General features: G+C 42.1%; 4 protein-coding genes and 1 non-coding gene across 11 annotated transcripts in view; 3 read left to right on the top strand and 2 right to left on the bottom strand.

The window, feature by feature from the left end:
• LOC115735585 (DNA repair protein REV1) overlaps window positions 1–21359 on the bottom strand; it is an 870695-nt gene that overhangs the window by 632622 nt on the left and 216714 nt on the right. The window lies entirely within an intron of this gene.
• On the bottom strand, window positions 973–1771 carry LOC115736000. Its single transcript, XM_030667503.2, has 2 exons — window positions 1244–1771; window positions 973–1162 (listed from the first exon to the last, which is right to left on the bottom strand). Exons 1-2 carry the CDS (start codon window positions 1620–1622, stop codon window positions 1068–1070), a joined length of 474 nt encoding a protein of 157 aa, XP_030523363.1. The 5' UTR covers window positions 1623–1771; the 3' UTR covers window positions 973–1067.
• Window positions 6493–10524, top strand: LOC115735757 (bZIP transcription factor 46-like). 6 transcript variants are annotated; one of them, XM_048272939.1, is made up of 5 exons: window positions 6493–6652; window positions 7539–8694; window positions 9403–9474; window positions 9568–9597; window positions 10300–10524. In XM_048272939.1, the coding sequence occupies exons 2-5, from the start codon at window positions 7540–7542 to the stop codon at window positions 10378–10380; spliced, it is 1338 nt and encodes a 445-aa protein (XP_048128896.1). In that variant the 5' UTR covers window positions 6493–6652; window position 7539; the 3' UTR covers window positions 10381–10524. The 6 variants fall into 6 exon arrangements, with proteins under 6 accessions (XP_048128896.1, XP_048128893.1, XP_048128895.1 ...); XM_048272936.1 differs by having other exon boundaries at window positions 7532–8694; XM_048272938.1 differs by having other exon boundaries at window positions 7468–8694.
• On the top strand, window positions 11013–11085 carry TRNAR-UCU. The gene has a single exon. It is a non-coding gene; the product is annotated as a tRNA-Arg (tRNA).
• Window positions 11525–15283, top strand: LOC115735758 (ferric reduction oxidase 7, chloroplastic-like). Its single transcript, XM_048272975.1, has 9 exons — window positions 11525–12034; window positions 12125–12218; window positions 12318–12515; window positions 12706–12940; window positions 13239–13566; window positions 13672–13948; window positions 14168–14423; window positions 14502–14940; window positions 15103–15283. The coding sequence occupies exons 1-9, from the start codon at window positions 11797–11799 to the stop codon at window positions 15270–15272; spliced, it is 2235 nt and encodes a 744-aa protein (XP_048128932.1). The 5' UTR covers window positions 11525–11796; the 3' UTR covers window positions 15273–15283.

The raw sequence follows: 21359 nt of genomic DNA, 5'->3' as shown, positions 1-21359 counted from the left end.
GGGCTTCAAACCTGGTCCATTTCTCCTAACATGCTCATAGAATTCCGAGCTTCGTTCCGCGAGCACAAGCAGCCCACCATTTGTTCGAGTGGGTCCAATCCAAGACTTACAACTTTCTGAATTGGCACGTAAAGTAGATAGACATTACCAATGGGCCAATTTCAAAGACATATAGAACATTCGAACTCACGATTAGGATGTGCGCTGTGGCATTTTCCCCATAGTTTCTCTCTTTCAATTGACAATTGTTGGAGGGGTACATGCTATATGTTAATATTTATAGCGTACTAAGATTATGCGATCCTTCTCCTCGCGCGTACCCAACTTAATATTTTTGCGAGAAATTTCACCGAAGAGTAGCCCTAAGAACAAGTAAAATAAATCCACTTTGGTTGTACTTTCCTTATGTAATCCTCATGCACTGAGCAATTCCACGCCTGCTCTCCGATCAAAGTGAATGTCGAATTTAGAGAAACTCGCGAGGAATTGCATTGTTCCGTGGCCTTAGTCACCTCGAGTTGCCTCCTCAACCTCCATCGTACTTATCATTCGCCGTATTCATCAGAAATTCAAATTTTTTTCCCACGTGTCTGGTTTTCCCTATAATAAAAATCATTTGACTCCGTTCACATGACATCCCGAAGCAAACCTAACATTGTCTTGCCAGCTAATATTTCACCAAACGGAAAAAAAACAAAATCCAAAATGTCAATTTCTTACCATGTTTGTGCTCCCAAAAGAAGGAAACAAAGCCTGTCGAAATTAGTGATTGCTTGACAGCCCCCATTGACAGTCTTCTCCTTACTCCATTTCATCCTCATCATAAGATTTTCGAAAAGGAACTTTCTTTTGCATTTATAGAGATACCCAAATAACAGACCACAATGAATTGATTGGTATTTTTCTACTGATCGCTAAGGTCCTGAAAAGGGTAGAAACTAAGGGAGGAAAGAGATGTTCTGGAAGAAAAGATTGACTGAGAAAAATCAGATCGAACCTATCAACTACTGTATATAATCAATTCTGTACACAGCCACTTTGGTTTTTTGGGTAATCGCCGAGGCCGATCACTGTGAGGAAGGAGACGAAGATTGCCGCACCGAACACGCCACGATCTGCGCCCATTGCCTTAGCCTCGTTTTCACCGTCTCAGGATCGTCACCTTCAAGTCACGCATCGAGGAAAAGTGTTAGGAAAAAAGGGCGATGAATGTCCTTTATGCTCGATGTCGATCCGTTCGTACCTGGGTCGTATATGGAGCCGGAGCTCTCGGCGTCGTTGTCCGAGACCAAGGAGGACAGCGACAGGGACGACTCGACCGACGACGACCTCGAGAGGCTCCTGTGGTACCGCTTGTTGACAGCGCGGTAGAGCTCCAGGGCCGGGAAGGTGTCGGAGAGCTTCGGATCCACGTCGGGCGAGTCGAACCCGAAGCCCAGCTCGATGCAGCCCTTCAGCTCGTCGAGGTCGTCGTCCGTCACGCTCGCGCGGCGCCGGCCCTTGAAGCTCCCCTTCCGCCTCTGCCACGCCTCCTCGCGGAGCACGTCCGGGGACCACGAGTGCTGCTTGTGGAGCGGCCGCTGCGGCCCCAGCCTCGGGGGCGGCGCGCTAGGCCTCGACATGGCGGCCGCCTCTCGTGGGGGGGCGGGTGGCTGCGGGCGGAGGGTTTGGAAGTTCGAAAAAACTGAGGAAGAGGAGGAGGAGGAGAGATTTAAGGATGCTTCTGTCAGGTGAGGGAGATTTTATAGGGAGGCACGAGATTACAGTTGCCCGCTTTCGAGAATGAGGAATCGAGAGATATTGCCTAATTATTAGGACAGAACGAGGATTTGGTAACCTAGTTAATACGATATGGCCACGTTGGATTGTTCGAGGGACTAGCCGGGTATTGCTTAGACTTGCCATAATTTGAGTATTGGCATTTTCTTTTTTCCAATTTTCCAAATACCCAGTTCATATTATTATGGGAGCAAACTTTGTATTATGCACTTGCCTCGGAAAAGTTACATTAACAATTGTGATTGGAAATTCTGTCCTAAACTTTCAAGTTTCGTTGATTTAGTCCTATAACCTCTGCGAAAAATTTCGCTCGTCGAAAATACGTGACGGTGTGCTAGGTAAGAAGAGGTGATGATTGGACCGACACATCGGCGAATTCTAGTGGAAGTTGATTGGAAGGATTGCATTGAAATTTCGCACCAATATTTAAGACTAAATTGACAAAATTAAAGATTTTATGATGGAATCCATCCGATTTGAAAATTTTCCCATTATTTTTACGGACTATTGCGCACAATCATTATCATTTTTGGGTTACGTTTGGTCGTCCGGATTTAAATTTGAATAAGATAGGATAAGGTTGGATTAGAAATCCGACAAATATCCTCCAGATTACGGAAAATCCCATCACATATTTGATACAATCTTAGATGAGATAAAACCTTTTAAAATCTCAATTGCGCGCCACAATCCAAATATCCAAATCTTACTTCAAAACAAACTAGTCAAGGAAGGGAGCCCCTGAAATCTCTTGACTGCAAATTGTGGAAAGAAGATAAGAGTGCCTTAGATGGATTAAATCAAAGGAACCGAACTCGCTTCTACAAGTTAATTTCGGCAGCATAGCTTTGACAAGAGAAGAGCTTATTGCCTTTGCAACTGCCCAAGAGCAAACATCCGTACTCTTCGATAACTAGGGCCATCCTTGTAAGTGAGAATTCGACAGTTCTTTCTTGGGAATACGCAGAAGAAAAGGAGTAGACTCGCAGGTTAGTGTCCAGCGGAGGAAGTTCTCAACCACTTGTCGATCGGGGGTTCTTAACCGTAACAGAGGCCGAGCAGCGACGTTGGAAGCGGTTAATGTCACGGACCCAATGGAAGGTGTCGATTTGGGCAAAGGTAGAGATGTTGGCTGGGAAGCTCCGCTTGGGGAGCTCAATTGGATGGCCGGCGAGTACGAGCGGCGCGGTCGGAGTCGATGATGCTCGCACTGTGGTTAGAAGCAACAAATCATCGGCTTGTTCTTCTTGTTTTGTTGAGTTGACTTTTTTGGTTACGTAAGATATGAAATTCGGGAATTTTGTAGAGTAATAAAGCCGGATATGTTCATATTCTAGTCCGTTCATTATTTGATATTTACGACACATCGGTGGAAATGAATATGAAAATGCACAAACGAATACTATAAGAATCTTCAAATCTAGTAAGAGAGAGCAAATATAATCATTCTCATGAGATTGTGAAAAACTCTCTCGCTACTTTCGTTAAACTTTTACATGAGCCGCAAAGTTTCGACTCTCTTATCTTTTTTTGTAGAATTTCGGTGCGAACTAATAAATTACAAAGGAGTTGTGAAACTTTAACATGAACTAGAGATACAGATAAGAGATATCATTTTTCAAGTTTGAATATGTTCCCTTAATATTTGGGCTCTTCTGCTTCATTTTTATTTTTATTTATTTTTTAATTTTAAATATATATTTTCTATTGTGAAGTTATTCAAGATTTTTAATTAACCAATCCACTGCATGTACAGCTTGATCAACTTTATCCTTTCTTTAATTATCGACGGATCTACTGTGGTGCGCCAAAATTAGGGCTAAACTTCAGGAAAGATAAAAGAGCAAAACGGAAGTCAATGACGTGTCGTGCGGTGTCGTTCTCGCTTGACATGTAAGCCGATGAGAATTGGCTCTGTCCTGGTGCCTTCTGTCCAGACAAGCAAGTTGACCCTGTTTTCCTCTTGCCGAGCTGTGAATCTGGTGGCCTCGTCAATAAAATATCCTGATTTGAGTTTGATTCTTTAATTATCACACCTTCCTCAATTTAAATAATAAATCCCCAGTAATTTTTTTAAAGAAGATTTCAAAAAAGGGCCCCACATGTCCTCGTTTTCTCAAATAAGGACTTAAAGTGGACTTCGTTTCAAATAAGAGTTCGAAGTGCAATCATTATCTTAAAGAATGGCTTGAAGTGATTGTGGTTATTTCAAATAAGGGCTTGATCTCTCCGGCCGACTAGCTCACCAAAATTTAAATTCAAAAATAGAATTTAAAAAAAAAAATAGAACACAGGTGGGAGGAGGATCACTACGGCTATAGCTCTTGGTAAATTTACCAAAGACGAAAATGATTTATTTGATATTATGGATGACTGGTTACGTAGAGATCGTTTCGTTTTTGTAGGTTGGTCGGGCCTATTGCTCTTTCCTTGTGCCTATTTCGCCTTAGGTGGTTGGTTCATAGGTACAACCTTTGTAACTTCATGGTATATCCATGAATTGGCCAGTTCCTATTTGAAATGATACAACTTCTTAACCGCCACGGTTCCGCTTGCCTATAGCTACCGGTGCCTCGGCGGAGGTCGGTGACCCCCTCCCCCCCCAAGCAATGGATAGGCCATCGCATAAGCCGGGAGAGGGCCTTGACCCTCTCCCGGATCTAGGCGAGGTCCGACCGAGGGTAGACGGCTCCCTTGGGTCCCGATTGATGGCCGCGGCCCTTGGCCGGACCTAGGCAACAAGGGCCACCAATTGTTGCTCAGATCGTGGAGAGGGTCGGAACCCTCTCCCGGCTCAAGCGAGGGCTAGCAGGCCCTCGCCGCCGGTTGGTGGGGTCGCCGGCCCACACAGAGGCGTCGGCGACCCCGACGGTCACAACTGCCGCCCCACCACCAAGAGGTCAAAAACCTCTCGCCTATTTTTTTTTTCAAAGTTTCTTGAAAAATGGAAAAAAAGGAAAAATAAAATAGAAAATGACCAAAATGTCCCTAACTAAACTGACTCGGCCCTTTTTTTTTAGACTAGTATAGTCACTTGAGGCCCTTATTTGAAATAATATGCACTTCAGGCCATTCTTTAGTTTAAAAAATCTAAATAATTGTTTTTTTTTACCTTTTTTTATTTTTTTATTTTTCCCTCTTCCCTCCATCGACCATCGACGGCGGGCAAGGGCTTTCCTCGCCGATCCAAGTGAGGGTCACCCTCGTTGGCAACCCTCGCCCTAGGCGCCATCGAAATGTCCTTTGGCCGATGAGGTCGGGTTTTTTTTTTTTTTAAGATCAATATGACCACTTCAGGTTTTTATTTGATAAAATGAAGATACCTTAAGTCATTATTTAGAATTTTTCCTTAAAATCATTTACATTTTTTCTATTAATTAAAGCAAACAATTATGTGGTGAGATATTTTGAAACAGCCCACATTATTCTAGAGCACGCACCCATCCACCACATGGTGCAAGGATAAGGAGCCACGCCCGCCAGGATATTATAGATAATTTACTATGATTCTGATTCTATTTAAATCTATCCTACATAAATACACATAAAACATAAACAATATATTCTTACCCTAGCACATGATCGTGAGCAGTGACACGGACCTGGGCATTTTGAGAAGCTGGGGCCTCATCGGTCTGGATTGCACATGTATGGGGCTCACGGTGTTCGGCCAAAAGCCCCCAGTCGTTTAACTAGATCGGGATGTAACGACCAACCTTGCTTCTCGCCTTTCAATTTCGTCTATTTGGAGAACACTCTCTCGTCTGCTGTCGCATTAACAAGATGAGATCCATTTCTATCCTGTCACATCGTCAGGACGAAGAAGTATTCTTGTTACTCGAAAAAGTCCATGACGTCGTTCGGTTGAATTCGTATATTTGATACCATAAACGCCCTTTTGCAGGTGCTACGATTTATTTCGATGGAAAGGTTAGGTAATTTCCTCACCATGTCGGATGGCCAAGATAGTCCAAGTCAGCGTTCTTTCTCTCCCAATCACCCAATATCTAAATGCAGACGGACATTATTTTTGCTTCGTAGGAGAGCCACGTTAGCAAAAGCACGTGACGTGGCAATTTATCCGACGAAGGTCTAGCATTACCCTGCGTTTCAAAAGTTGATTGTACTCTATTGGAAGACAATTAAAGGTTTTTGGCAATGCTGAGGATTCTCCGGTTCTAACAACGCAAAATGAAGCTAAGTAATATCATCTTTGGAGACAATACTCGATTTCAAGGATCCGTGACCAGTTAGCATTCCCTTTCACTGTCCAAAGCAATCTTATAAGCCGATTTAGGGCAAAAATCATCGACACAACCGACAACGATTCCATGGTGTTCGGGTTCGCCTTCGTGCACCTCGGCTAGTTCACCTCCAATGCGATTTTAGGCGCGCGCTCCCCCAACGTCGGCTTCTCCCAGGCCTACCGTGCAGCCCGGTGCTCTGTCGAATGTCAAACATCAAACCTTTGATATGCATTAGATCTTTCTCATTGCTCTGAGCCTCTAATGTTTTTGTTCGATTCCAAAATTTCGAAGAAGAAAAAGTTATATTAGTCCTGGAAATATAAAACGACCAGATCTATCATGTTGTTCCAACAATATAGATCTCCCACTCGAGCTGGGGAGGCATGGAGCCACGCCTCCCGATCCGATTGGCCGACAAATCACATCAACATGTTTCCACGCCTTCGCCATTGGTCCACGTTACAAATTCACGAGCTTCGGGAAGCTCGACCCCCCAACTCCTTAAATCGCGACTCGTGTCCGGACTCCAGAAGGAGGTCGACACTTGTCATCTCCAAACCTGTTCCCTCACAGATTCGATTCGGTTTCGAAGAAAATCCCCCGTTTACCCAAAATAGCAATCGCAGGTAAAAACTGCCACCCTCCCTCCCTCCGCTCCAGTTTTGATTCTTCATTTGGAAATAGCGCGTTGCGTTTTTCTTGTTCTTGGCTGGCAGAGCTCGAGTTTATGTAGTTGCTCTCTGGGCTAATGCGATCTAGCCGGAAAAAAGTAGTTTACTGAAGTTGGAAGTTCTTAGGTTCCTGTTCTTTCTGGAACCCACCACCTGGTTTGTTCTATCTGTCATAAAGCTTGCAGATTTTCAAGTGGTAAATTCGAGGTGTGAAGTTAGCGGAGGCTATTGTTCGGCTATTTGCAGATTCCCAACCTTTTTTTTTTTTTAATGGCATGATTCTTTATTTTCCAGTATAAAGTTGATCTCGTCGCATCTAATTTAGCTCGCGTTTCTGAGATTCAGTTCAAAAAAGTGGTTCACGTCTTAAATTGATCAGAATTTCCTGCAGTGAAGATGAGGGAGACATCTTGTGGGTCTGGCAATTCATGCTCTGTACTGCTTCAGAGTCTGGTTGATTTGACATTATCTGAAATTTCTATACTCTTTGCGTACTTTGGACTGAAATTTATCTCTCCCCTTTATGCTCACAAGCTTCTTGATGATTTGTCCATTTGCAAGTATATAGTGTTTTGTCGGATGGAAAAGAACCGAGGTGTTTCCTGCCGGTTAACAAGCACTTGCTCTCTCAGTTTATACTTTTTTTTAGTGGTTCAATGGGCATCTCTTTCCTAGAACTGAACCTTAAAGATGTGTTAAGATTCTCACTGCCTCAGTCTGTCTAGCGTCTATCGATTGTTGCTGATTCGTTATCTGAACATGAATGGAAGAAAACAAATTGAAGGATATTAAGGACTGATCTGATTCACTTGGCTGGGCATGTAAAAATTCTAGCTTGCAGAATGGGTCCTCAGATGAACTTCAGTGACTCTGCTGATGATCCAGCAGCCGAAAGAAGCACTGGGAGGCAACCAGGAATTCTGCCGTTATCTCGACAACCCTCGATATATTCCTTGACTTTCAATGAGTTTCAGAACACATGGGGTGGACTTTCTAAGGATCTTGGATCCATGAACATGGATGAGCTCCTCAAAAACATATGGACAGCTGAGGAGAGCCAACTACAACTACAAGCCATGGCGCCTTCTGGTAATGGAGGGGAAGGAAGTGGTCAAGGAGGGAATTTGCAGAGGCAGGGGTCATTGACTCTGTCGCGAACTCTTAGTCAAAAAACAGTTGACGAAGTGTGGAGATATTCGTTCAAGGAGCCGGAGGATGTGAAAGAAGAGAGTGGAGGAGGAGGCGATATAAATTTGCCACAGAGGCAACGGACTTTGGGGGAGATGACGTTGGAGGAGTTCCTAGTGAGAGCCGGCGTTGTGAGGGAGGACACACAAATGATGGCAAAGCCCAGTGAAAGTGGATCTCATGGGGAGATATCATGGTTCACTAGTAATGGCCTTGCCAGTACTGTAGCCGCTGGAAACAATGACATATTCTCTAGTAACCCTGCTAGTTCGGTGTTAGACTTTATTGGAACAAGACCTTCTCAGCTACAGCAACAGCAACAGCAACAGCAACAGCAACAGCAACAGCAACAGCCACAGCCACAGCCACAGCCACAGCCACAGCCACAGCCACAGCCACTTGAACCGCCGGCTTTGCTTTTTCCAAAGCCAGAAAATATGCCATTTGCATCCTCTTTGCATCTGGCAAATACAGCTCATATTGCAAGTCCAGGATCAAGGGATGCGACTGGAATTTCGCACTCATCCTTAAACAAAACGTTAGTTCACAGTGGTGCCATGCAGGCTGGAGGACTGTGCTTGGGGGATTTGGGCCGTACAGGTTTTGCTGTTCCAATGGGCTCTCCTGCAAATCTGGTATCAGCAGATGCGATTTCCAACAATAGTGCAAATGTATCCTCGTCACCAATTCCTTATCCTTTTGGACGTGGAAGAAAATCCAAAGATGTATTGGAGAAAGCGGTTGTGAGAAGGCACAAGAGAATGATAAAAAATAGGGAGTCTGCTGCCAAGTCAAGGGCTCGCAAGCAGGTGAGGATGCTAGAAAATTGCTTTCTTTGATTATGCTCTTCATTAGACTAGGAAAAATTCACCGGCTAGGTCTTACAAGCCCATTGTTTTTTAAACCAACGAGCAAAATATGCTGTTTTTTTAGCTATCAAGAAGTTCGAGGAAACATTATGTAATGAAAGCCAAAGAAAGAGTTCAGATCCTGCTGTGGTGATTTGCTTGGGCATCTCATGTATGTAGCCTGGAACCTGCATATGCTGTAGTCCTATTTTTCAGCTAACGTGGTTTGTACCTCTGCTGACAGTGCTGAGTTGCTGAAACTATCATTCAGAATCATTTAGAGCGCAGTCAAAGCATATTTCCCTATGAAAATTTCTTTGAGAAGAACAAGTATTGTTCTTTTGTTTCTGATCGTTGAACCCCTTAAAACATAAGCCGCTTTCTTAGATGCTATTTAGATACATAAATGCATATTTGTATGGCATCGTGGTTTAAATGTGTCTTCTACTTGAAATAGGAGTATAATTTCTACAGACTAAAGATTGGGGAATGCATTGAAAGGCTAAACTAGGAGTTGATCTTAGGCTATTGGTAGGTTTTAGGCCTTTTGACGAACCCAGTCATCCCCAATGAAGGTTTATAAATAGAGACACGGACACACACTTTGATTTTCAGGTGTATTAGTAAGAAAAGGATCGGTAGTTCATCTCCCTAGTCTCTTCAATGCAGGCCTACGATTTGGAACTGGAAGCAGAAATCGCAAGACTTAAAAAGATAAATCAGGAACTACTTAGGAAACAGGTAATTCACCAATCGTGCGATGCTGTCACTGGCAAGCTGCAGATCACTATTTTCTTTTCTGCCCTTCATGACAAGTATTTTCTGTTCTTGCAGGCTGAAACAATGGAAATGCAGAAGGATCAGGTATGCATAGCTTCCACATATACTCATCCGAACATATTGCTTCTATCATGACTAAGCAACTTAGACATTTGAAATTGTGTTCGAGAAAGGTGCATAAATACTCTTCTTCTTGTCGGGAGCATCGAATTTCTCATAATAGTTTAAATCTTGAGGTACTGTTAAACATGTTAGGTTTGTTGAAGCGGCAACTGGGCCGATCCGGACCTGCACATATATATAACCGCTTTGCTTTGTAAAACGGTGTTCTCGTCTGATAATTTACTGCAAAACGGCTCTGTACTCTCTTTATGTCTGTTGATTGGTAAAACCATCTGGATCATCTTCACGCAACAGAAACTGAGAAACTTTCCATGTGAAAGACAAAGTTAGCTAACTTACTACGTTGTTTGGTTCAGGAGAACTTGCCAGGAGCGTGAGTCATGGCTCTAGGTGTATCATTCGATAATTAACAATTAATAAATGACGGGTGTATCATTCATCTTAAAGATACACACTTAGACTCGGGTCCAAAAATTTGGTGTACCAGGAAGTCCTCTAGAAAATTAGTTCAGCAATCTGCATCGATCAACTTATCTCTATCGCACATCTTTAGTGGGAAATAGAACTTCAGTGAAGCATTCATAATCCGCAAATTTGAGGCTGCTAGTCTGCTTGTTTTGCGGGGTAGGGCCTGATGATCACCTTCTGATGTGTTTTGAACAGATCTCACAGAAGGTGAATGGACTGTACTGGGAAAATAAGAGGCAATGTTGCTTGAGGAGGACGCTGACAGGTCCATGGTAGATTTGACGGAATGAACAGAACTGATTGCTGGAGCAAGGATTTGCATTTTCGCTGCACATCGTTCCCATAGTTGGCGATTTTATTCCAATCTTCTATCACAAAGGACACGCATTACATGTAATAAAATCAAAGCCACCCGGTTGATTTGTTTCGAGTAATTAACGAACTCTATGCATGGTAATTGCGAGTTTAATGATGGTTTTAGCCTTTCCGATGGAGGTGAGATTATCCAGGAGCATGATCCCGGGGATGATTACGCTTTGAGTTGATCATTTGCTCCTCTCACCTTGTTTTCTTTTGAGTGTGAGAATGGACATTGATCAAGGAGATTGGCAGTGAACCAGAAGAATCTGTGTCCAGCTCCATGTTCACCCGAGAGACTTCCCAAATTGATCATTCCTGGAGGAAAGATGCAAAGGGAAAGTCCTCGTCAGGAGTTCTTGGGAATGTACCTATTTCTACGTGGATGGGCTGCTTTTTCGCCCCGTTAAACTTACAAATATTTGTGGAGAAGAGTATACTCGCTACGGTAGTCTCTCGATGCAATGTATCGTCTATGAAGTGTTTAAGATCAGGGTCTTTGATAGCATTCCAATTAATAAAAACAATAGATCGAGAGGCAAGATTGCGAAGCGCCCGTGGCCTAATGGATAAGGCGTCTGACTTCTAATCAGGCGATTGTGGGTTCGAGTCCCACCGGGCGTGTTTTTGACCAATTTCAATATCTTTTTTTTCCCCATTTTTGGGTCGGGATGAAGATGATGAAGAGCTGGTGTGGGGAGAACTTTGGTGACGTTTCGACTGTCGAAGCAGCGAGTAAGTACCCAAAACCTTCGTTTTGTGTAAGAAGGGAGGAGAAGAGCAATAGGAAACTCTGGTTTTTCATGCAAGCTTATGGGAAGAACAAGAATGCGGGGACTGCTCCTCGCGCACTGCAGGTGATACCCGGCGGTCGTCGTTGATCAGTTAGTGAGGGCAAGCATGAGCGTAAATGCATGCGGCCATGAATCGACTCGGTGAGGACGACGATCATGAACAATGACAGCAGGAATTCTCGTGTCCGCGCATAGAAAAGGGGACCACCCTGCCTTCACTGTCAGAGGACTCTTCTGCCCGGACAACCAGCGACGGATAACGTGGCCGGACCGAATTTTTATGGGGACTTGGATTAAAGTGTATGATCGGACACAAAAAAGAGGCAAAGACATGATTTTTATCTCGCCGCCACCAGCAAAAAGCAAACAGTACAGAGACTGGTGCTCCGAGGGAATACTAGGATTGTGACGTGGGTGGCTAGGATTCCAACTGATGTATGCAATAGAAGGCTGAATTCCTTAGTAATGTCTGGCTTCAGATAACCTGGATGAGTCACTTGGCATCCGCTGTGAATACCCTCCATCGCCACATCACTTTTCCATGGCCGATAACCACTCTGCTGAGGAGCCTCTGCTGCTGAACCTTACCGATTCAGCGAGCGAGAATCCGCCTCGTCCTGCCTTTGCCGCTGCGTTCGTCAAATGGGTTCTCGGCATTGCCATGTGGCTGGTCCTTGGTTTCTGGGTCGTGCTTACGTTTACTTTACCTTCGGATGCCGGGACTGAGTTCCTGGAGAGTTGGACCAGCGCGACCACGGGAAGTGTATACGGAATCACAGGTCCGGCTATTTTTTAATTTCTCCTTAGATCCTGAGCTTAGGCCTACTGGCGATGATTGTCGTCTTATTGGTGCTTGAACCACCCAGCAGGGAGCATGTTTCTGCTGTTCAGCGGTCCGATTCTCGTCATCGTTGTTCTTGCCATAGCAAGCCTCATGGTTTTTGGGAAGAAAGAGCTCCAATTGTATGTTGAACCCTGTAGTCATTGTCCCTCTTTTGTCTCCGCATTTTTCACTGAATAAATTTACTTCCTCATACATTGCCATTGAAAACGAGAACTCAGGAAGACGACAAGCAAATACCCAAGGAGTCGATTGCGGACACTTCCCATCCTGGTCGATGGTCCGTTCGGAGTAGTCTCAGCAGCCGAGTTTATCGGGATTTGCCTCTTTGTTGTGTTTGTTCTGTGGGCTTTATATGCTTATACCATGCAGAATCTCGAAGTGTTATCGGAGCTCTCATTATCTTCTGAAGGGAAATGGTATTCCTCATTACAGCTTAAATCCATAGTCACCCCTTTTACCCTTGGCCGAAAATGAGACTTAAATGAACCGACACCGGCCAATCGTTTGAAATTACGCGTCAAAAATCTCAAGCATTATTGTGGTATGCATCTTCTCAATTCTCAGTAAACAGGACCGTTCCACTAGGTACTTCATTGTTCTATGCAGGATTTTGATGATGATACTTACCGGACTTCGATTTGGTACCATCGGGATATACTGCTTGGCATTTCTCTTCCTCCCAATTTCTAGGGGATCTGTTCTTCTCAGTATCATAGATGTCCCCTTTGAGCAAGCAACCCGGTATCATGTCTGGCTTGGACATCTCACAATGTTCTTGTTCACTCTCCATGGGCTATGCTTCGTAATTGCATGGGCGCTAGAAGGTCAACTGCTAGATGAAGTGAGCCCCAGCAATTTGCTTTTGCTTAAATGGTTACCTTTTCCTCTGCCCAATTAGCTCTATCTTTGTCATTCTTTTCGTTTCCTGCTTAAGGAACCGAGCATCAGAAGTGCTCGTCATGACGAGACACGATATGAGAATGCATGCACAAATTTATGGCTCCTATAAGATGTCTCTTAACAAGTTAACATGTGATCAGTGTCCATGGTAGCTTTCCGTTATAAATTTCCATTATCAGACATAGGAGGACTTGATTATTCTGAAGTTTTTAATCCATGACTGAGAGTGTATTCTTCAGATACTGGAGTGGGCAGACGAAGGTATTGCCGTTCTTCCCGGGGTTATCAGCCTTTTGGCTGGTCTACTGATGTGGGTGACTACGTTGCCTCCTGTGAGGAGGAAGAATTTCGAGTTGTTCTTCTATACACACCAACTCTATGTTGTCTTCGTCGTCTTTCTGGCTCTGCATGTTGGAGATTTTATCTTTTGTATTGCCGCTGGAGGGATTTTCCTCTTTGTGATCGACCGGTTTCTCAGATTCTGCCAATCACGAAGGACTGTGGGTATAATTTCCGCAAGATGCCTACCTTGCGGAAGTGTAGAATTGGTCTTCTCAAAGCCAGCAAGTACTAATAATTCTTATTTTCTTCATCTGTGGATCGTTAATTAGTTCCTTGTACTCTTTTGAAGAATGTTCTGCTATTTGAGTCAGTACTCTCTTGGTGATGCAGATCTGCAGTACACTGCCCTGAGTTTCATATTCATTCAGATTAGGGAATTGTCTGGCCTTCAGTGGCATCCTTTCAGTGTTTCTTCTAGTCCTTTGGCTGGAAGGAAACATATCTCTGTCCTCATAAAGGTCTTAGGGGAATGGACCTTGAAGTTGAAGAGCAAGGTATCGCATATGTCCGGCACAGAAGGAGAAAACGAACTCCGCAGCCAATCTTGTTCCAAAATAACGGCTTCCGTCGAAGGGCCTTACGGGCATGAAATTCCTTACCATCTGACGTATGTTTTATGATCTGCTAGTGCTAGTACATCTTTCATTGCGAGAAAACAGTACGGTATGAAACCATTGGTGATGAGTAAAACTAGGCGAAGCTTGACCCTTCTCATTTGAAAGAACACATTCTGACCTCCATAAAAAATTAGTGCTTCTGGATTACAAAGTATCTTAAGATAGTGTCCATTTGATTTGCTTTTTACTTGAATTATTTGCTCTGGTAGATATGAAAATCTCATTCTGGTAGCTGGAGGCAGTGGGATTTCCCCCTTTCTGGCCGTCTTGAGTGACATACTCCATCTTACAAATCAAGGCAAACCATGCTTACCAAAGAATGTCTTGGTGATTTGGGCCATAAGAAAATCCAATGAGCTTCATCTGCTATCCACTCTGGATGCGGAGTCGATCTGCCCTAACTTTCGCGATAAGCTGGACCTCGAAGTTCGTGTCTATGTCACTAGGGAATCGGGTCCTTCACTGGTAAATCTGACTTGTGTCTTCGACATACAATTTCCCTTGGATCTGTGAAATAAAGAGCTAAGTGTGGTTATGATGCAGGAAGAAGGTAACATTGATGAGGGCATCAGCACTTCTGTGTCTACTCTATCCAGGGGAAGCGGCATGTCTGTTCTAGTCGGTACGGGAAACCGTCTGTGGGCCGGAGCTTATGTCATCTCGTCCATAGTTGGATTTGCTGTATCGATGGCCCTGTTGGACATCTTCTACATAAACCCTTTGAATATAGTCTCATGGTGGTACAAAGGCCTCTTGCTTGTAGGATGCATGATTGGCAGTGTAATCATATTTGGAGGCCCTGTCATCTATCTATGGCATCGCTGGGAAAAAAGAGCCATCGCTGTCGAGGAAGCTGAGGATGGTGAAAAGGATGACGAGTCGCAGCAGAGTGCACATTTTAACACAAGGCAGGACGACGTAGTCCCAAAAGATCGTGGTGTTTCAAGGACTACGCATTACGGCGCCAGACCAAACTTCGAAGGTACATTTTGCCATGTCATTCGGGAGATGATGTACTTGTTTTTGATGGAATGATCTCACTCTTCGTAGTAACCAAAGAACTTGGTAGCAGTACTTAAAGAACTCAGCCCTTATTGATGCTTATGCTGGTACAATATGATCCCAATTCCCATCTTTGCACCAGAAATCTTCACGTCCGTGTCTGACCGCTGGGGCGATGTCGATATCGGCGTGGTCGTGTGCGGTCCCGCATCTCTTCGGTCAAGCGTTGCTAAGCAGTGCAGGTCGCAGAACTTGAGGAGGGGAGAGCTTCACCCGGTCTTCCATTTCAACAGCCACAGTTTCGATCTGTAGCTGCCCTGTCAATTCTTAGGTTGGGTTTGGAACAACCTAAAATATGTTCGTCTAATTAGTATCCACCGCTTCAAATATTTAAAACTGTTCGAAATTGAGTAAATTTTTCCCTAAATTTCGAAAACGAGAATAACTTTTGGAAGAGCAATGTCTGCTCCCCGAGTCGATAAAAGGGCCCTTTTCTTCTTAATCATACTTAGTGAAAAATTTAGCTATTGAGTTTTCGGTCACAAGTTACAAGAAAAATTATGATAGTTATGTATGCTAACCTACATGAACTGTCTCAAGTATGTTAAATAAAAGTCAGACTTGAACGGGTGGTAGATTTGAAATGAATAAAAAGTAAATACAGTAAAGTCACTCTTAGATTTTTCCAATTAAGTTACAGATATTTTTTACATTGATTAACAATCTTTTATACTTACCAACCTAAGTTAGCGCTGCTCATTAAATTTTCTCCCATTAAAGTACTATATAGTATTGAGTTGCCAATTCTCATTTGAGTTACTTATTGGTATTTATTTATTTTTCATAATTTGCCAACTTTTCTCGTTCATTTACTAACTTTTATTTGCGTTCCTTAGCAACTTCTTAAATTGACTAACTTTTTAGGGTAATTATCAACCTTAATTAGAGTGAACTATTGGTTTTTCTTTGATTAAGGAGTTTTCGGTCACAAGTTACAAGAAAAATTATGATAGTTATGTATGCTAACCTACTTGAGTTATTTATCAAATTTAGTTCTCTTGTAATTACCAGTTTTTCTTATCTTTTACCAGCTTTAAATTTCTCAACTCTTATATGTTATTACTAATTTTAATTTAGGCGATTATCAACTTTTGTCCGGATAATAAATTATCGACTGATTCTATGTTATTAACTTTCATTTGAGTTTGTCGATTTTTACTTGATTTCTTCTACTGTATTACTTTTTCTATTGGATAACTTTTTTTTTGGGTCGAACTATTGGGTAACTTAAGTGGTAATAAGTTGATAAATTCCTTAATAAAGGTGCACAATCCTATACAATAATTCATAAATTTAGAGCGTAGATAAGAAAGTTAAATAAAAGTTGGTGTTTAGTAAGATTAGTTTTTCTTTCTCCGATATAAGAGAAGTTGGTGATTTAAAAGCAACAAACTAAATAAACATTGGCAACTAACTCAAATATCTCAAAATTCAATCGCCAAAAATGGTTGGTAAATGAGACAAATAGAATAGGCTCGATAAAAAATGATTTAGTATACTCTAAATTTATCCCGAATTTTTTTTTGCCTCAAAATAAATCCTGAACTTTCATTTTTGAGTCCCAAATCTATCGTCCATGAGTGAAGCTCTAAGCTCCGGGTGGCATGGCCGTTCAATCTCCAAACCCCCGGCCGCAATGTGCACGAAGCTTGACCGGCCATGGCCATGGCTGCCTCGAGCATGTGATGAGCGAGCAAAGCAAGCGAACAGACATAGATGGGGGCGAGCAAGGGGAGAGAGAGGGGAGACGATGACCATGGCCATATGGCACTACTCACCTGCGCTGAGCAGGCGACATGAGAATGGGAAGGCGCTTGTTTTGCTTAGAATAACTGTTAGCCTTCAATGGTTAGACCTCGAACCAAAATTTGCAAGAATGAAGCCACTGAAAGCGAGAGTCGCGGCGGGCAATTCTCTTGGGGGTTAAGATGGGTATCAGATAAGCAAGCGAGAGCGACGCCATCATTTTGCTCTATTGCAAGTTAATCCATAAACCCAAATCACACTCTTGAAAGATACCGGCCAACATGGATCGAATTTGAACTCCAAACATCGGGATACGTCTAGAGCATTTCCCAAATCAAGTTTGGAATCACACCAACTCAAATCACAACAAAAACAGAGCTCTGTTCTCCAGAAAGTAGACAAAAACAAAGTTCTGTCTGCTCGCGTTCTCTGCTTAGTCATCATGCGCGTGTAGTTTGAGTGGCTATGGCCTCCGGCAAGCTTTGTGGCTCGAAACTGCAACGACCGTGGCCGACATGACACTGAAGCTAGCCATCGAGAGTTGGAAGCTCGAGCGGCCATGGCCGCTGTAATGATCCTGAGACCTTTCCCCTTATCACCCTGTTTATATTTTTCTTTAACCGTTTTTCTTATTTTTTCCCGACCTTTATTTCTAACGGTTGGCGTATTGAAATAGCAAACATGGCAACCTCCATACATAAACACACATAATTTTATATATACATCAGTATATCTTATATCATCATATAACCTCTCATTTATTACTCTATAAATAAAATACTAAAGAGGTTAACTACTCACTCTCATACTCTCTCTCAGCTACTATCACCCACATCTCAAGACTCTACATCGACAACATCCCTTTGGTACATATGCATATGGGTGGATTGGCCAAACAGAGGAGCTCGTGGAAGGTCCATCAATTTCCTGAAAAAAATAAAAGGATGAGCGAGCAATTCAAGAAATGAAATTATTAGGCCTAAGGCATGAATGCCAGCTTTATACTTAACAAAGCTATCATGTGATCTATTGTAAATATGAGCATAAACCTTCATTTGTAAACCATTAAATGTGTGGAATCCACCACATAACTTTTGTTCAAATGTCATGAACACATCAATCCATGCAAGTCACATCAAACGGCCATTCTTGGCTCGCCAACTTTTGTACCTATCCAGGCCATAAACATTTGCCTATCCGGGCCATAGTTCGTAAGTTGTGCCCCGGGAACGCTCACTTGTAGGTTCAACATCACCAAAAGGTGAATGTCTCGCATAATCACCTCCATGGGAACGACGGCTCAATACACCCACAATACGATCCCTTTAGACTTTAAGGGAACGTTTGCCTATCCGGGTCATAATTGCCTATTCGGGCCATACGTCGTTCCTCGTATGATCTGCACAAACACATTTTTGCGGGCGCATGCATCAAATCATTTTAATGCAAGAAAATATTATCGTGGCTTAATGTAATAACACACTTATCGCACACAAAATGCCCACAATTCATGTCAATCTAATGCAATACTTCGTTTAAGTAACAAATGGACGTTATCGTATTAGATCTAGTAATCCCATTTACCTTTCACCGGATTATCATATTTCACTACAATTAACAAACGAAACCCCAACTAAGCCAAAGGAAGAAGTGACGGTGGCGTGACGGTGACAACTTGAGGCGAATGTGGCTTGGGGCAACAACGTCGATGGCGTGAGGTGAGGGAGAGAGAGAGTTGGCGGTAAAGAAGAGAAAAATGATGGGTTTTTGTGGTCCTAAATTGGGAGACCATCCTCTTTTTTATAGCCTAAAGTTTTTTGTCTTTTATACCATTAATATATGTGCTTCTTGTCCTATTCTTATTGGACCACCTAGCAAGCCTATTATTCAATATGTCATCCTGTCTTTAGAGTAGTCACTTATCTCCATTTTATTGGGTCATCTTGCAGCCCATATGTTATCCTAGTATAGATTAGCTACTTATCGAAATCCCATTGATCCACCTTAAACCCTAGGTATCTTAGGTTCTTAGATTAGCAGGGATAAGTACACTATCGCTGCCATAACTTTTATACGGCATTCACTTGAGTGTCATAACTTTCAAAACATTTATTTAAGTGCCATAGCTTTCAAAAATAGTTCACTTGAGTATTATCGCTGACGTGAATGCCAAAAAGTTGACGTGGTCGTCGGAAAAGCTAACATGGCAAGTCAAAAAACCGATGTGACACCCCGAAAAAGCTAGCGTAGACGCCGAAAAAGTTAACATAGCACTCAAGTGAACAATTTTTGAAAGTTATGGCACTTAAGTAAACGCTTTGAAAGTTATGGCACTCAAGTGAACGTTGTACACAAGTTATGACACTCACGGTGTACTTATCCCTAGATTAGCCACTTATCGGTATTCTATTGGTCCACTTGTTTAAGCTATTAATCTTAGGTTTCTAGAGTAGCTATGTATCATCATTTGATTGGCTCATTTGTATGGTTATTATTAAACCTTATCTTATCATTTAATGCTTGAAAATGACATTGATCTTATCCTATCATTAAATACTTGAAAACAACATAGATTGTATCTCTCTCATTTTTAGAAAATTGACTTACCATTGACTTAGCATTAACTTTATTCTTATCTTTTAGAAAATTGACTTACCATTGACTTAATATCAATTCAAGAACTATTTCTTCATATTATATTTTCTAATGCAATTTTTCGAAAATCTTCCCAAATAAGTTAAGTAATAGCTTTCTTGAGAATTTTTTAAATAACTTTCTTGAGAAGTTACGGAGCAACCACTTAAAAAAAATCCTTAAATAATGATCGAGAGAATTTCTTTTACTTTATAATTATTTCTAGTATAGGGAAAATTCAGGATGTCACAGCTGTCTCCCTCTCTCAGTTTTTCCTTTTAGCTTCTTTTCTTTCTCTTTATCTCTCTCATTTTTTCTTTTTCTTTTCATTTATATTGTGTGGTGTGGCATGCAATTTTGGATAACTAATGATGACTTGGATTGTGAGGATAGATGTGAGACTCAAAATAAAAGGCTGGGAATTTTCTTAAAAGATGAAAAGATTAGTGTAGATTTGAGAATGGACCTAAAATTTGAAATTTTTAGGAAGATAAGCTATATTCGATAAAAATAAAGGGTCACTAAGAAATGTAATACAAGTTGCTAAAATATGAGAGAAGCTTTTTTCTTTTTGTATCAGATATAAGAACAGTTAGTAATTTAAGGAACAAAATAATAAACATGGATGATTGATTCAACTAAAGGTTGATAAGTTGAAAACTTTATGGGAGAAAAGTTGGCAGTTGCTCTAATGAAATTGATAATTTTTATGAAAAAGATCAGTAAATTCGATAAGTTATATGTAAAGGTGGTAAACTAAGTAGAAAGTTAGTAAATTAAGAAAAAAAAATAATATTTGGTTACAAGTCGAATGAGAGTTGGTAACCTAATCGGAGAAAAGTCCACATCGCACATTAGATATAATAGTTGGTAAACCAAACAAAAGTTTTTTTTGGTAAGGAAAATTTTTTTTTTTTGGTAAATGATAAAATAATTTTTCTGTGTTAGTTCATCTAGAGCTCCTTTGGGATGACTAGCTACTAGCCAGTCAAGCTGATGCTAAAAACACGAAGATCAAACCACAAACTACCCACAAACCGAGCAACAAACTCATAAAGCAATCCGCTAAATCAAAGTGAATCCGCCAATTAGAACAAATCTCCTCGGCCACATTGGACTGGGACTTTGTTCCTCAACACTTGATGGCCTTCGATACTCAACCCGAACAGCAAATTCAACCAGTCTTAGAATCAAGACCAGGTGCTGAACCACACGTGCCGAGTTTCCTCGGTTGTCGAGCAGCCATTACATTACGAACGTGCACGGTCGTGGTCGTAATATGCATGTGGCCGTCAGCTGACAACAAATGCAGCGGACCACCTCAGCTTGTCAGTTTCTTCTGAGATTGCCTGGACATTCAATGGCAATGGCCACATCTACCGAGAAGATAGGAGAAGTTCTGATGGTGCATTGTTGCGCTGAGAGTTCAGAGTGGGGTTGACGTGCGGATAGAGATTTAGCGAGCTACATTCTTGTGATTTGAAATGGTAATTTCTCAGTGAGAATGAGAGATTATTGAAATCTAAACATTTTATGAACTATCGTGTGTAATTGGGATTGGGGAAATACGAAGAATTTTCGAATGCGCGAGTGTGATTATAATTTCTGTTGTATGGCTTGTTCTACAGTAAAATAACTCTGGTGCTGTCTATATTATCGGATCGCTGGCTTTTTTTTATAACATTTGGAGGTGTCATACATATTTGTCGGCCAAGACTTCTCTAGAATAACCTCCATCATCGTCACTTCCGATGGCCAGTGGGCACTTTGCTGATGAACCAGTGCTGCCAAACCTTGCTGATGCTGAGAACGAGAAGCCGTCTTGTTCCACCTCTACCGCATTCTTCAGACGGGTTCTCGACATCGCAATGTGGCTCGTCTTTGGCTTCTGGGTCGTGGCTATGCTTGTATCCCCCTTGGACTCCATCGGGAATATTGGGTAACTTAAGTGGTAATTAG

Source organism: Rhodamnia argentea, chromosome 11 (assembly GCF_020921035.1).
Source record: "Rhodamnia argentea isolate NSW1041297 chromosome 11, ASM2092103v1, whole genome shotgun sequence".
NCBI classification, from domain to species: domain Eukaryota; kingdom Viridiplantae; phylum Streptophyta; class Magnoliopsida; order Myrtales; family Myrtaceae; genus Rhodamnia; species Rhodamnia argentea.
The sequence above is the reverse complement of the archived record's forward strand: the minus strand, read 5'-3'. Positions and strand labels throughout refer to the sequence as shown.

What these genes read in the sequence shown, in the direction of transcription:
- LOC115736000 (XM_030667503.2), bottom strand. Translation starts at nt 1,622, where the DNA reads ATGTCGAGGCCTAGCGCGCCGCCCCCGAGGCTGGGGCCGCAGCGGCCG. An exon ending in CGGCTCCATATACGACCCAG is followed by an intron (nt 1,163 to 1,243) that starts GTACGAACGGAT and finishes CGTGACTTGAAG; the next exon opens with GTGACGATCCTGAGACGGTG.
- LOC115735758 (XM_048272975.1), top strand. Translation starts at nt 11,797, where the DNA reads ATGGCCGATAACCACTCTGCTGAGGAGCCTCTGCTGCTGAACCTTACC. An exon ending in GGGAAGAAAGAGCTCCAATT is followed by an intron (nt 12,219 to 12,317) that starts GTATGTTGAACC and finishes ACGAGAACTCAG; the next exon opens with GAAGACGACAAGCAAATACC. An exon ending in CGCCAGACCAAACTTCGAAG is followed by an intron (nt 14,941 to 15,102) that starts GTACATTTTGCC and finishes TCTTTGCACCAG; the next exon opens with AAATCTTCACGTCCGTGTCT.
- LOC115735757 (XM_048272939.1), top strand. Translation starts at nt 7,540, where the DNA reads ATGGGTCCTCAGATGAACTTCAGTGACTCTGCTGATGATCCAGCAGCC. An exon ending in AGTCAAGGGCTCGCAAGCAG is followed by an intron (nt 8,695 to 9,402) that starts GTGAGGATGCTA and finishes TCTTCAATGCAG; the next exon opens with GCCTACGATTTGGAACTGGA. An exon ending in AGGAACTACTTAGGAAACAG is followed by an intron (nt 9,475 to 9,567) that starts GTAATTCACCAA and finishes CTGTTCTTGCAG; the next exon opens with GCTGAAACAATGGAAATGCA.